Source organism: Mus musculus, chromosome 9 (assembly GCF_000001635.26).
Source record: "Mus musculus strain C57BL/6J chromosome 9, GRCm38.p6 C57BL/6J".
Taxonomy (NCBI): Eukaryota; Metazoa; Chordata; class Mammalia; order Rodentia; family Muridae; genus Mus; species Mus musculus.
Genome location: NC_000075.6, coordinates 54,610,024 through 54,625,108, shown reverse-complemented (window position 1 = coordinate 54,625,108; position 15,085 = coordinate 54,610,024). Strand labels below are relative to the sequence as shown.

The following is a 15,085-nucleotide window of genomic DNA, read 5'->3' as shown; positions in this document are numbered from 1 at the left end:
AGATTGCTCGGTCAGTGAGTAAAGCATCTTCCAGGTGTGCATGAGACCCTGAGTTTGCATCAGCAACACACACATGAAAAGCCAGACACAGCAGCAAGTGCCTGTAACCAAGGGTGCAAGAGAAGGAAGAAAACAGACCCCTGGAGCTCATTGGCCAAGCTTACTGAAAGGCCTCAGATAAAAAGGTCAGAGAGTGGTTGAGGAAAGACATCTGCTGTCAACCTGTGGCATGGCACACTTGTGCAGGTGCACACACATGCACAGAGGGCAGCAGAGAATGGTTAGGTCCCATCCCCTGAAATGGCAGTGCCACTCACAATGTCCTAACCAACAGCCTGGGCTCAGCTCGGGCTAGACTGAGAAGGATCGCTGGCAGGCAGATAGAAGTTGACACTCAGCAATCCTCAGGAACCTGCCTGGCAGGAAGAGCCTCCCCTTCCCTGCCTCTGGCAAATGGGGCATCTAGCTCCCTGTTAACATATACATGTAGCACATATCAAAGCTCCAAGCTAATCTCCAGGCTTTCTCCTCCATATTAACATTAGCATTACCTGTGATGTATGTGAAATCCATTCGGCTCTTCCAGCCTGCAAACTTCCTCTTCCCTCTGCCCTAAATTTCCAGCCTACTTCAGATTCTTCTCCCTCCCTTCCACTGTCACACTGTTCTCTTTAAAACTGGCAAACACACCTGCCCCCCCTCCCCCAGGTAGACATGGCAGCTTTGGACTCCCTGAAATGCCTCTGGTTTCTCTCTCCCCAACCTGACAGCCATGAGACAGTTTCATATTTACAACAAACCTCCACCCCACCCATGTAATGGCCTAGTTCAGTGGTTTCGCTGAGCCCTCACAAGAAGGAAAACCAACTCGAGGCCCTGTGGCCAGTGGTATGCCGTCTCTTGACCCCTCCCATGCTTATATCTGGATCTGGGGGGAGGGGGAAGCTGGACAGCTTAAAAAGCCGCCACAAGCTTCTGTCAGGGAAACAAACCATCCCTAGCTTACAGCTGAAGAAGATGAAGTCTACCTCTAGGACCTCAGTAAAATGCCTGCCTTACGTTTAAAACACAATTTGTGTTATGAAAATTCTCAAAGAAATAAAAGCAGAGACTGATATGTTTTGGAACGCAGCGGCATGATGTGGTGGGAAGGGGTGCCTTAGTGGCCCTGTGCTGAAGCATCCCCCACCCCCACCCCAAGGTACCAGCCATATGACAGGTCTGGTATAAAATGAAGTTTATTTGAGGGCCTGAGAAGTGTGGGGGGGGTGGTGAGAAGGAATGTGGGAAAAAAAGAGGACAGAGAGGGACAGAAAGAGAGAGGAGAGAGAAAGAGGGAAGAGGTTGGCTGGGAACATGTGGAGAGACATGGGGGGGGAGCAGTGCGTGTAGGGAGAGAAAGACAAGGATGAGAGTGTAAGGCCAGAGGAGTTAGGGGAGCCAAACAGTCCTTTTATAGCAAGCCAGGCTCCTACCTGGCTAGGTAGCTGTTGGGCGGAGCCTAGAAGAAATGCTAACAGATAATCCCTGTATCATCAGGTTTCACAGTTATCGTGGTCCTCCTGTGCCTCCACAGTGCTGAGATCACAGGCACAGGCTCCACTCTTGCCTGTGGTGTTCACTCCTTTCGGATTGCTCCCAAGTACTGAAGAATCATCTTTTCTCTTTTCCACATGAATTTGTTAAATAATTACAATATTCACTTGATCCCAATGTCAAAATTATATGTTACACTTGAACTTTCCCTTCCCTTTGTTCCTATGCTTGCTCTCTCTCTTTGCCTGTAGAAAGTCAGTATAATTGGCTTTAAACATCCTGAGTCCCTTGTGGCAAACATAAGCAAATGCCTCTTGCTTAGGTGTGTGTGTGCGTGCGTGTGTGTGTGTGTGTGTCATGTGTGCACAAGTGTGTGTGTCATGTGTGCACAAGTGTGTGTATATGTGTGTCATGTGTGCGAGAGTATGCACACATGCATGCATTATACACATGTACTCACACTGTATTCCTTTCTCAGGTGAAGATACCGTGCTACAAACACAGTGTCTTCCTCACTTAGCAATACTTCCTACGAGCCATTCTGTATTGCACTTTAGAATTCCCTTTGTACCTCTGTCTCTTTGTCATCTGCACTAACCTAATATTCTACTGTGTGACTTGTTTAACCAGGCACTAGAGCCCCACTGTCACTGCACCCAACTTCCCATAATGGGGAATGCTGGACAGAGATGTCCCACTGGAGTCGAGGGTCAGAAACAGGAGAACTTTGTCACAAACTAACATAGGTAGATGAGGCTCTTTCCTAGATGTGACCATTTTCTTGCTAAAACCAAATTTGTTTTCCCATCAATGCAGATCTGGAAAGACTTGCCACATCTAAAGGCAGTGGTGATATACCAAGAACCCCCTCCAAAGAAGATGGCTAACGTGTACACGGTATGAATAGCGGGCCCTGGGTGATGAGTGGGGTCTGTCTATGCTACCCAGCTATCCCAGACTGACTTCTCTGCCCTACCTTGCCACAGATGGAGGAGCTCATAGAACTGGGGCAAGAAGTGCCTGAGGAGGCCCTAGATGCCATCATCGATACCCAGCAACCCAACCAGTGCTGTGTGCTCGTCTACACATCAGGCACCACGGGAAACCCCAAGGGTGTGATGCTGAGTCAAGACAATGTAGGACAGACACCCAGATGGATGGGTGGGATGGGGGGACTCTGGGCTGTGGTCCTGTAGACAGACACCCAGATGTTTGGGTGGGATGGGGGAACTCTGGGTTGTGGTACTGCCTCAGTAGCCTCTTGGGGAAGCCTCTCTGGCTGTTAAGTTTATGGGGCTAGATGAGTTGGAACCCCTTTGTGGTGTAGACAGAGCCCTATAGAGGGAAAAGGGAAGGGAACAGATGGGAGGCCTGTCCCTGGAGCTCTCCAGAGCCTGTGGAAATGCCCATGAGGGCACCTACCTACTCTGAGAACCTGTAAAGAGGTAGCTTAAGCCCCTAAGGAGACCTCACTCTACATACTTCAAGGACTGGGTGTGGACCTGCTGGGGCCATTTTCCTTCCCCTCAGATCACATGGACAGCACGGTATGGCAGTCAGGCTGGGGACATCCAGCCAGCAGAAGTGCAGCAGGAGGTAGTGGTCAGCTACTTGCCTCTCAGCCACATCGCTGCCCAGATCTACGACCTGTGGACAGGCATCCAGTGGGGAGCCCAGGTCTGCTTTGCAGATCCGGACGCCCTGAAGGTCAGTCTGTCTTCCTGACTTCCTGTCCTGTGTGAGCGAGGGCGCACTCAAATGTGTGCTTGCATCTATGGGCCCTGTGTGCATCCATTGGTTGCTGACTCCAGTGCACATAGTGCTCAGAATTCTTTTATTTATTTATTTATTTTTTAATTTCTGCAGTTTTTCGAGACAGGGTTTCTCTGTGTAGCTGTCTGGAACTCACTCTGTAGACCAGGCTGGCCTCGAACTCAGAAATCCCCTGCCTCTGCCTCCCAAGTGCTGGGACTAAAGGCGTGTGCCACCACTGCTTCAGCAGCTATTTGCACACCCTGACTTAGATGACCGAACAATTAGGGAAAGTCTTATAAACTGCCTTCTTCAGTCTCAAACACTATAAGGCTACTGCTTCCTCAGAGTATGACCACAAGATGATCAGAGGGTAGGCATAGCTCCCTGTACCCCATCTCATAAAATATATGTACTCTTTGCATCTTTATTCTAACCGTGAGGAGAGGTTCCCAGAAACCACTTAGCTGTCATCCTCCAACATAGTGCCTTGGTAGCCTGGACAGTCATATGTTTATTTCTAAAGCAAACTCTGCTGGGGAAGGAGGAGGCCAAATGTACTAGTTTGGCTATTGTTGTTGTTGTTGTTGTTGTTGTTGTTGTTGTGTGTTATGTGTTCATGTGCTCACCTGCGTGCAAGCCATGTGAAGGCTAGAAGTCAACAGAGGTTGCTTTCTTCTATAATTCTCCATCTTTAAATTACAAAAATTAAAGATTAAATAAATACTTAATTTATGTTTGCATGACATAAATGGAGACCAGAGAGGGCACAAGATCCCTGGGGCTGGAGTGGCAGGTAGTTGTGGGACTCCTGGTGGGTGGGTGGGAAAACTGAACTCTGGTCCTCTGGAAGAGCAGCAAGTACTCTTAACGGCTGAGTCATCTCTCCAACCTCGTCTGTCTTATTTTTTGAGACAGGCTCCCTGCTCTCTGTAATAAATCAAGTGAAATTAGTTTTGATAATTTTAAATTCAACCTTACAGATATATTTTACTGATATATTTTAAAAACATTTACTTTATGTGTATGAATTTTTTCCTGCATGCATATATGTGTACACCCATGTGCCTGGTACCCTCAGAGAGCAGAAGACAGACGAGGTCATTGGATCTGCTAGAACTGGAGTCATAGCTAGGACTTGTGAGCTGCCATGTGGCTGCTGAGAACTGAACCTGGCTCCTTTGTAAGTGCAACAAGCATTGTAAACCACAGAACCATCTTTCCAGATCTTACAATTAATGTTTTTAAATGAGGGTTTTTTACATTTATTATTATTTTTTTCTTTTTTCAAGACAGGGTTTCTCTGTGTAGCCCTGGCTGTCCTGGAACTCACTCTGTAGACCAGGCTGGCCTCGAACTCAGAAATCCACCTGCCTCTGCCTCCCAAGTGCTGGGATTAAAGGTGTGCAGCACCGCCCAGCTACATTTATTTTTTAATAAATACACCTATCTATGGGTATAAGGACGAATGTTTATAGATTATTGTGGGATTGTGCTACTTTAGTACATTAGGGGCCATAGCTTCTCCTCTAATTGATAGCACTACTCATACTGAGCAGTTAGCTAGGTTTCCAGGATCAAGCATGTTTACACCCTGTACATGGCTCTAAGTCCGGTTATAGAGCTTTTGGTTACCATCAAACGATACAAGCTTCTCCTGAACCTTAGGGTTATGATGCTGTGATGACTGCAGAGATGGTTCCTAGGCAGCATGGCTGGTTGGGACCTGTTGCTTGCTTCCCTCCTTTGGAAGCTTGCATTGGTGCCTTTGATACCATGAAAGCTGGCTGATAGCAGAGGAGGGGAGGGGGCATTCAGGTTAGTTTCAGTTCAGGGGCTTCTGAGCCCTCTTTCTGAGGTTGAGATGTCTTCAGCAATGGGGATTTACTTTCTATCTCGGGGTGGAGGTCAGCCAAGGGCAATAGCAATAGGCTGTGTTTGAGGAGTCTATTAGACAGCCCTGGCTAACAGCGCAAAAGATGGGGGTTTTGTTAGATTGTCTTTGGCTTTTGGATGGAGCACTTCAGATGAGGAAAGTTTATTAGAACTATACATGTTTATTCATATGGGGAATTGTGCGTTGTGGGTTTCTTTTAATGGTGTGATTCCTTGTGGCCTTTCAGGCGTCCTTATTGTTATTTGACTCATCTTCTGTGTGTACCTCCCTTCCACTTCCCTGAAGAGCCCCCCTTCCCATCTCTGCTATCAGCTAATGTGTGCCCTCTTATTCTCTCTCTGTGCTCTCTGTCCCCCTGTCCTGGCAATGATCCTGCTTTACTCTCCTGCCTTCTGTAGTAACTGCAGGCTGTATGCTCACATCTGAAGACTTGGAGCCACGAGCCTCCAATGGGAGAGAGCATGTGATGTTTGTCTTTCTGGGTCTGTGTTACCACACTCAGTATGATCTTTCCTAGTTCCATCCCTTTGCCTTCCAACTCCATGAGTTCATTTTTCTCGACAACGGAATGACAGTGTCTCATTATCTGAGTGTAGGCTGTTTATATGAGGCAAGGCTCCCTATTGAGCCCAGAGTTCCCTATTTGGGGCATACTTTTCAGTTATTGAGCCCCTGGGCTCTACTCTCCAACATGGCGTTTCAGGCGCATGTGCAGTGACCGTCTCTTTGAGTGGGTGCTGAATTCGGGTTCCCATACTTTCTTGACTGAGCCATTATCTGAGCCCCTTTGTGTTGCTTTTAAATAATTTTAAAATTACATTTATTTGTTTTTGAGGCAAGGATGTGTGTGTGTGTGTGTGTGTGTGTGTGTGTGTGTGTGTGTGTGTAGAGGAGAGAGACATTGGTTAGCTGGCTGTCCTAGAACTTACTCTGTAGACCAGGCTGGCCTTAAACTCATAGATATCCACCTACCTCTGTCTCTGTCTCCCATGCACTGGGATTAAAGGTGTGAAGCACTGCATCCTTTATTTATTTATTTATTTATTTGTTTGTTTGTTTGTTTGTTTACTTATTCGTATGGAATACAGCAGAGGTCTTATGTGTTTATAGTGCACAGTGTAGAGGTCAAAGGACAACTGTCAGGGGTCTAGTGTGTCCTTTCACCATGTGGCTTCTGAGAATGAACTCATGTTGTCAGGCTTGGCCATAGTCCCCTCTTACCCACTGAACTATCCTGCTGGCCCTTGTTTTCATTTGTTTGTTTGTTTGTTTGTTTTTTGTTTTATTTGTCTGTTTGTTTATCTTGAGATGGGCTCTCATTAGATGGCTCAGGCTGGCTTTGAACTTGCTATGTGCCCAGCCTGGGCCTCAAATTCACCATCCTCCTGCTTCTGCCTCCTAAGTGCTGAAATTGCAAACATACACCACTATACCTGGCAAAATGAGGTTATCATGTTTGAATTAGACAAATGCAGAAAGGTCTGAGGGATCAAGTTGTTTCTCGAGCATCAGGCTACAGTGGTTGGCAAAGGACACCAAAGTTCTGTTAGCAGATGTGGGGATGCAGCAGTTGAACCACAGCCACTGGCATGCGCACAAACTGGACACAAGTACAAATGTACAAGCCCACAGGAGTATCTGTGTGTAGCATTAGCAATTATACTGAGAGGCTGTGTCTCCAGGCCTGGTACCACCTCTGCTTCTCTCTGGCCTTGAGCAGGGGACCCTGGTAAACACACTGCGGGAGGTGGAGCCCACATCCCACATGGGAGTGCCGCGTGTGTGGGAGAAGATCATGGAAAGGATCCAGGAGGTGGCCGCTCAGTCTGGCTTCATCCGCCGCAAGATGCTGCTGTGGGCCATGTCAGTCACCTTGGAACAGAACCTTACCTGCCCTAGCAAGTAAGTTGGTGGCAGGAGGCCTGGGGAGGCACAGGGCTAGTTCACATACAGAACGAGCAAGAATCTGATAGGTATCCTGGTTCCTAAAGACTTCAGTCTGAGGAGACCTTGTGCCTGTTTACAACTGGGCTTGTACTGTGATACCCATTGTAGACATAATGGGGACAGCTGGCATTCAGGGGCTTTGTCTGGGAGGACTTATTTGCTTCTTCCGAGTAATTCATCTTACTAAGGATAGATAGCTCTTGCCAGCTGCTTGCCCGCAGTAGTGGCTTTAGAAGGGTTATCTTAGTTAAGACCTCTATTGCTGCGAAGAGTCACCGTAACCACAGCCACTTTTATAAAGGAAAACATTTAACTGGGGCTGACTTACAGTTTAAGAAGTTTAGACTGAGCCAGGCATGGTGGCGCATGCCTTTAATCCCAGCACTTGGGAGGCAGAGGCAGGCGGATTTCTGAGTTCAAGGCCAGCCTGGTCTACAGAGTGAGTTCCCAGGACAGCCATGACTACACAGAGAAACCCTGTCTCAAAAAAACCAAAAAAAAAAAAGTATAAAAAGAAGTTTAGACTGTTATCATAATGGTGGGAAGCATGGCATCGTGCAGGCAGACATGGTGCTGGAGAAGGAACTGAGAGGATCTATCTGGATCTGCAGGCATTGGAAGGAGACTGCCACATTAGGCCTGGCTTGAACATTTGAAACCTCAAAGCCAGCCTCCAGTGACACATTTTCTCCAACAAGGCCACACCTCCTAATACTGTCACTTCTATGCACCAAGCATTCACACACATGAGTCAACAGGGGCCACTCTCTCTCTCTTTTTTTTAAGTACTATGTATTTATTTTTATTTATACATGTACACCGTGGCTGTCTTCAGACACACCAGAAGAAGGCATCAGATCTCATTACAGATGGCTGTGAGCCACCATGTGGTTGTTGGGAATTGAACTCAGGACTTCTGGAAGAGCAGTCAGTGCTCTTAACCACTGAGCCATCTCTCCAGCCCAACAGGGGCCATTCCTATTCAAACCAGCACAGGGGGCTTCAGTGATACAGGCTTAGCCACTCCAGCTTTCCCAGCAGCCCATTGGACTCCTCAGACCTCTCTCTAGGCCCTTCTGAGTGCCTATTATCATTACTTTTTGTTTTCTGAGACAATCTTAATGTGTAGCCCGGGCTACTTTAAGGATCTGGCTCCTCCTTCCACGGCCTTCCAAGTGTTGGAATTATAGGTATAGACCGTCACATCCAGCTCATGACTCCTTTCCAAGTTCCCACACGCTGCTGTGCAGATATCCACAGTAGTGATCTGGCCTCGTTTCAACATAAAAATGCCTTTCAAGTTGAAGATTCAGCTTGGAGTTAGAGCACTTGCCTACAAGCTCCAAGCTCTAGGCTCGGAACTTGTGACTTCAAAGAGGGGAGGGGTGGAGGGGAGGATGTTCTATTATAGTCGTGCCAGCTCTGTGAGAGATGTGGACATATCTGTTCACCTATGGCTTCATTAACACACATGAAAAGTGACCATGGGAGTGTAGCTTTGTAATCCCAGCATTCAGGAGGCTGAGGCCTGAGGATCAAGAGTTAAGGTCTGTCTGCTTATGCTATGGAGCAAGTTCAAGGCCCAAGTAAATTCATGACACTGTCTCATAATAAATAAATAAAAAGGGGTCTGGAGAAATGGCTCAGCTTGTTTGACTTCATGATTCATGACACATCTACATGCATTCAGGAGCACTCACACTTACATTTGCACAAATTCATGTTACATGCAAGGCCAATATCCAAAATGTTTACAAAGGGTTTAGCATGAACAACAATTCATCCAAACGGACAGCTTGGGCGGCCATGCTGGGTGCATACTCACGAGTGTCTTTGTTCTTCCTCCTGTGGATCATTCTCCTCCCCGCTCCTCTCACAGTGACCTGAAGCCCTTCACCAGCAGACTGGCGGATTACCTAGTGTTAGCCAGGGTCCGTCAGGCTCTGGGCTTTGCCAAGTGTCAGAAAAACTTCTACGGAGCAGCTCCGATGACGGCAGAGACGCAGCGCTTCTTCCTGGGCCTCAACATCCGCCTGTATGCAGGCTATGGCCTCAGCGAGAGCACAGGCCCCCACTTCATGTCCAGCCCCTACAACTATCGGCTTTACAGGTAAGGCTTGAAGTTGGGACACACTGAGGGCTCAGATGTCCTCGATGACACCCTTTGGTGCCTTGGGGAACTTGTTCCTCTCGCTTTCCCCTTCACACTGAATCCCTAGCCTCAAGTTTCAACTGCCATCTTGGGCCCCTTGCTTGTCCTGATGCATCTAGAGAAACAGTCTTTGCCACAGCGACATGCACACACACATGAGCAGCACCAAACTCGGGAATAACACACACACACACACACACGAGTGTACTTGCATACGCTTGTGTGCACACATACAAGTAAACATGTGCACATGCATATTTACACACCAAAACAAATAATAATGCTAACAATAATAGTAGTAGTAGTGGTGATACTAAAATAATAATATGTAGTAGTACCAAAATCTGAAAAAGACGGCCTGGAGAAATACCTAAGCAGTTAATAGCGTGTACTGCCCTCGCAGAGTTTCTAGTTCTATCCCCAGAACCCATATTTGGTTGTTCTTTAACTGCATAGATTTCTAGATCCAGGGGACCCAGTGCTCTTCTTTGGATGCTGCATGTATCTGTGTGCATGCATGAGCACACATACAATTATTTCTAAGTCTTAAAAAGCAGTTCTGAGGGCTGGAGAGATGGCTCAGTGGTTAAGAGCACTGACTGCTCTTCCAGAAGTCATGAGTTCAAATCCCAGCAACCACATGGTGGCTCACAACCATCTGTATTGAGAAACAAATAAAAAAAAAACCTATGGGTGGTGTCCAGATTGAGCAGGGACTAGAGCGAGTGGGGCCCAGAGCGATCGGGACCCAGAAAGGCAGGGCGGGGGGGAAAAGCAATCCTGAGGGGGTGGGGCCCAACCACCAATGAAGACTTTGCAGACTCAGGAGCTGACTCAGGACTTTACCTGACCTCTTCTCTTTTATCACCAGCTCCGGCAGGGTGGTACCCGGCTGCCGGGTGAAGCTGGTGAATCAGGATGCAGATGGCATCGGTGAGATCTGCCTGTGGGGCCGCACCATCTTCATGGGTTATCTGAACATGGAGGACAAAACCTGTGAGGCCATTGATTCGGAAGGCTGGCTGCACACAGGTGACATGGGCCGCCTGGATGCTGACGGCTTCCTCTACATCACCGGGCGCCTCAAAGGTGAGCATCCCTGTCCTGGGGCACATGGGAACTAGAGGAGCAATCGGTGCAGAAGTAAGTCCTGCTTCCAACACGGTTCATCGGCGCTGCACCCTGAGCCTTCACTACACGTCTCTTATCAGTATCAGCTCAGGGCAAGTACTGTCACAAATAAACAAGGATGATCGGAGAGATTAGATAACTAGTTCAGGGTCACCGAGATAACAGCCCCCAGGTGGCAGTTCCACTTCCTTTCTGGAACTTACATAGCCAGAGGTACTGCTCAACCTAGTTCCAGCTGAAAGAGGTTCTGGTCCTTCAGAAATGCACGGATTGGGCTGTACTAAGCAGTAAGCCAGGCAGTAAAACCCAGGCTCTAGAGCAGAAGGCAGCTGCTAGGGGAACTGTGCTCTCTTCCACCACCTAGTGTTCACTTTTATAATGACAAATGAAGAAACCTGAGTTCCAGCCCTGAGAGGAAAGGCCCTGTTTTTAGGTCAGTGGGTTCTCAACTTGGGGGTCAGGACCACCCTTTCACTGGGGTCCCAATATCCTGCATATGAGGTATTTAAATTATTATTTATTACATAATTACATCTATGTACCTTATATAACAAAATTACATCTACGAAGTAACAATGGAAGTAATTTATGGTCAGGAGTCACTACAACATGTATTAAAGGGTCACAGCATTAGGAAGGTATTGTTTTAGATGGTATGGTGAAAGGTAAGACTCCAGATACCCTGTTTCTTCAAAAAACACAGCAGTGCTGCCCACCAAAAAGACACCCTTTCTCGTGGTCCTATACGGTCAACGTTGAGACTATTTTGTCCCAAGGCACCAGTGTCCCCTTGAGTAGCTTTAGACTGGGCTGGTGTCTGGTTCTGTGGATTCTGTGGCCTGATCATCCCCTCCATGGTACCTTGGAAGTTCCTTTCATTTGCCTTTCCGTTTGAATTTAGACTCACTGTATTGGTGTATGCAATAGGTTGGCTTACATGGTGATTTTCATCTCGCTGAGTCTAGATTAGTTTTGTGAGGTTGTACATCCCTCAGAGTTAAGTCTGCCGAATCCTATGTACACTGTTTCTCCCCCCCCCCAACCTCCCCACCCGTTTACTTAGGTCTTTGACTTTTCTCTGCAGAACTAGTGTTCTAGTTTTCAGTGTAGGGTTTTTGCATCCATTCATTTTAAGAATTTTATTCATGTGCTATGGTCAATAATGGCATTTAAATTTTTACTATTCGTTCCTGAGATATAAAATGTAATTACTTGTTTTTTATATCTTGGTCTTGGGTCAAATGACTCTTTTGTTGTTCTAAGGATTAAATATAGGTCTTTGAGCCAGCTAGGCGAGCTTTCTACCACTGGCCAGTGGATAGGCCAGACGTTCTTTTTACTTGAGACAGGGTCATGCTCTGTTGTCTAGGCTGGTCTCGAATTTTGAATCCTCGTTGCCAAATAGCTGGGATTACCCAGCAGGCCCTGCTTCAAATGATCTTAACGAGCTCACAGAGTGGTTGTCTTGGAGTCTTGTGTTTGTTCTGTTGTCTTTGCTTGCTCACTTATTAAACAGGTTTTTGTAGGTAGTCCAAGCTGCCCTATAAGTCATAGTAGTCCTGCTTCAGGCGCCTAGGTGCCTGGATCACAGGTTCTGTGCCACGTGCATAGCTGCTATTGATTTTTTTTGAAGTTCTGTGGAATGAAACCAGGCCATTGCCCACAGAGTGCAAGGAGCTGAGCCGCCTCTCCAACGCTCTGCAAGTTCTAGCATGTGTGTGCTTTTGAATGTCCTATGGACAAAATTATGTCATCTGCATATGACATTATCATGACTACGCCTTCTCACTCAGGTTAGAACCTGTTCTTTCACAGTGTTGAACAGAAATGGTAATAGGCCAGGTTTGACCACAAGCACCAACCACAAAAAGAAGAAAAACAGTGTGTGGTGGAGCCAATTCCTGTTTTGTTTTCTGATCTCAGTGCAGTATCTTCAACATTTAAAAACAAACGAACACTAACAAAACAACAATAACAACTGGTTTTTTGTTTTGTTTTGTTTTTCTCTGTATAGCTCTGGCTGTCCTGGAACTCACTTTATAGACCAGGCTGGCCTCAAACTCACAGAGAGAGAGACCCACCTGCCCTGGATTATTGACTGCTGGGACTAAAGGCATGTGCCAAGCACAGCCTGTCTTCAAAAACATCTTACATTTTTAACCATTTGTTTGCATGTGCATGGCCCAGTGCATGAGAGCCATGCCCCGTGTGTGGAGGTCTGAGGGCAGCTCTCAGGAGTCAGTTTCCACCTTCCACCTTCTTGGTTTTGCTTCACCTCTCTAGTACTCTAGGCTAACTACCGAAGAGCTTCTGGACAATGCTTCCCTCTACCGCCCATCTCCCTGTGGGACCATTGGATTACACGTGGGTTTTTCACACGGGCTGGGGAATTGAACTTGGGTCGTCAGGCTTGCTCTGCGAGAACTTTCCCCTGCCGTGCCTATCCCAGGGCCTGTCCTCCCTACCTAATTGCTAAGTATGTTTTATATAGATTTGCTACAGACATTCTTGATTAGATTTAGGAAATTCCAAAGGGTTTTAACCACGTCCACATATAGAAGGCGTTGGTGGGACGGACAGAGAAAGGCAGGAGTGAGGTGTGCCAGAGGAATTATGAGCCAGGCTAGAGCTGCCTCTTCATGTTCACAGAATTTCTAGATTCTTCTCTGCCCTCTGCTGTTCCAGACAAACCCTGATCATTTGAACTCCATTCCACCTCTGGCCAGCTCATCCCCTCAATAACTCGTGCACCCGGTGCTTCCCACTTCAGGGAGGTCTTGTGTGACTCTCCTGAGCCTCTTCACTCTGATTCACCCTCCGTCACCAAAGCCCCTGTGCTTCTGTTCCATCCTGGGCGCTGCCTGTCAGACCTCTCTACAAGCTTCTCATCTGGGGCTACCGTTTCCTGTCTCTGTAACCCTGTGGTTCCCATCAGCTCCTGCTCTGTGAACTCACACAACTGGGCACTGCCTTGCTCTGTTCTGGGCCTGACATCAGGCTGGACCTGGGCATAGAATACGGCCAGCGACCTTTTTGAATTAGATAACCAGGAAAGCACTCTCACAAATGGGTCAAAGTTCAAATTTAGTGAATTTATTTTATATAATTTTATCTTACTACTTTTTTTCCTCAAAAAGTAGTAGGTTTGTTCACAGTTTGGCTGGAGCTAGGGGGAAGGTGAAACTTTTGAGCTCCTCTGTGCCTCGCTTGCAGCACGCTGCTACTGATTATGGAAATGCAGGATATTTGGGTCTACAAGGAACGAAAATCTGTCAGAATCTTGTCCTGGGAGGTGACTCTTCCTCGGAATGGGAAAAAAAGAAAAAGAAAGAAAGAAAGGAAGGAAGGAAGGAAGGAAGGAAGGAAGAAAGGAAGAAAAAAAGGAAGAAAGGAAGAAAGGAAGGAAGGAAAGGACATGATTGGTCTCAGGTTTCAGCACCAAATGAAGAGAGAGAGAGAGAGAGAGAGAGAGAGAGAGAGAGAGAGAGAGAGAGAGATGACTGCTTGCTCCTGGGTACCCTGGAGGAGATAGTTTATTGTAGATATGAGAGAGAGCAGAGCTAGAGGCAGAGTCAAGAGTGGACAAACCCAGACTGAGATGTGCCATGTGAGGAGAGGGGGAAAGCAAGAAGGAGGGGGGAGAGATGAACCAGGAACAGCAGCCAGGTGGCCCAGAGGTACAAAGAGAGCAGGGACCAAAATGGTCAGATTATATAGGGAAGAGCATGCCCAGCCCCTGGCCAGAAAGCACAGGGTAGGGGTGGGGTATGCCAGCTAGGAGGGCCCTGTAAGGGATAGGGACTGTGGGATGCAGGGTCTGTCCAGGACAGGGACTGTGGGATGCAGGGAGGGTCTGTCCAGGACTTGGATGAGTTAAGTAAGCACCTCAGCTGCTTGCCTCAGTTTGAAACCTGACATCCGGCTGCTCTCACACCCAGCACAGAAGTCACTGGAAAAATTGTTGTGTTTGTTTCATTGAGTTTATTGCTATCTAGCTTGGAAATCTATCCTCATTCAGAACAGAAGCCTGTAACCTTGAATGGTGTGCCTTGGCCCTCCCACAGAGACAGGATAAATAGTGAACATGTGCTCTGGATAGACAAAGAGATGCATGAGAACAGCTCAGAAGGAAGCAGTCGGAATGGGCTAGGGGGCTGAGAAAAGCTCCTTGAAAGAGGCCAGTGGGGGACTGGAGAGATTGCTCAGTGGTTAAGAGCACTGACTGCTCTTCCGGAGGTCCTGAGTTCAAATCCCAGAAACCACATGGTGGCTCACAACTATCTGTAACAAGATCTGATGCCCTCTTCTAGAGTGTCTGAAGACAGCTACAGTGTACTCACATATAATAAAATAAATAAATAAATAAATAAATAAATCTTAAAAAAAAAAAAGAGGTAACTGAGCCCTACCTGAAAGAACAAGTGGGTGTGGCCATGTGGAAAGGAGAAGAAAAGTCTTCCCATAGGGAATGGAAGGCACAAGGAAAGACCCCATGGCAGGGGAGGGAGGGTGTTAAGGGCTGGGGCCCAGAACTGAACTGGGTGTAAACCTTAGGTTTATTACTTAGCACCATGTTGCAGTGGGTGAGTTCCTAAACCTCTGGCCTCAGTTCCCTCTCTGCAAACCTAAACTGCTGTGTGTAAAGTCACCTGGGTGTGATGACTACCTTC

At 47.2% G+C, this 15,085-nt stretch overlaps 1 protein-coding gene across 3 annotated transcripts in view; it reads left to right on the top strand.

Annotated features, from left to right (window-relative positions):
* The window catches only part of Acsbg1 (acyl-CoA synthetase bubblegum family member 1), a 57,000-nt gene that overhangs the window by 36,777 nt on the left and 5,138 nt on the right, over window positions 1–15,085 (top strand). For all 3 annotated transcript variants that reach the window (XM_030244753.1, XM_006511588.3, NM_053178.2), the window contains 6 exons: window positions 2,353–2,433; window positions 2,523–2,672; window positions 3,067–3,243; window positions 6,906–7,087; window positions 9,012–9,242; window positions 10,156–10,373. In XM_030244753.1, the coding sequence (XP_030100613.1) occupies window positions 2,353–2,433; window positions 2,523–2,672; window positions 3,067–3,243; window positions 6,906–7,087; window positions 9,012–9,242; window positions 10,156–10,373 (1,039 nt within the window). The remainder of the gene's footprint in view (window positions 1–2,352; window positions 2,434–2,522; window positions 2,673–3,066; window positions 3,244–6,905; window positions 7,088–9,011; window positions 9,243–10,155; window positions 10,374–15,085) is intronic.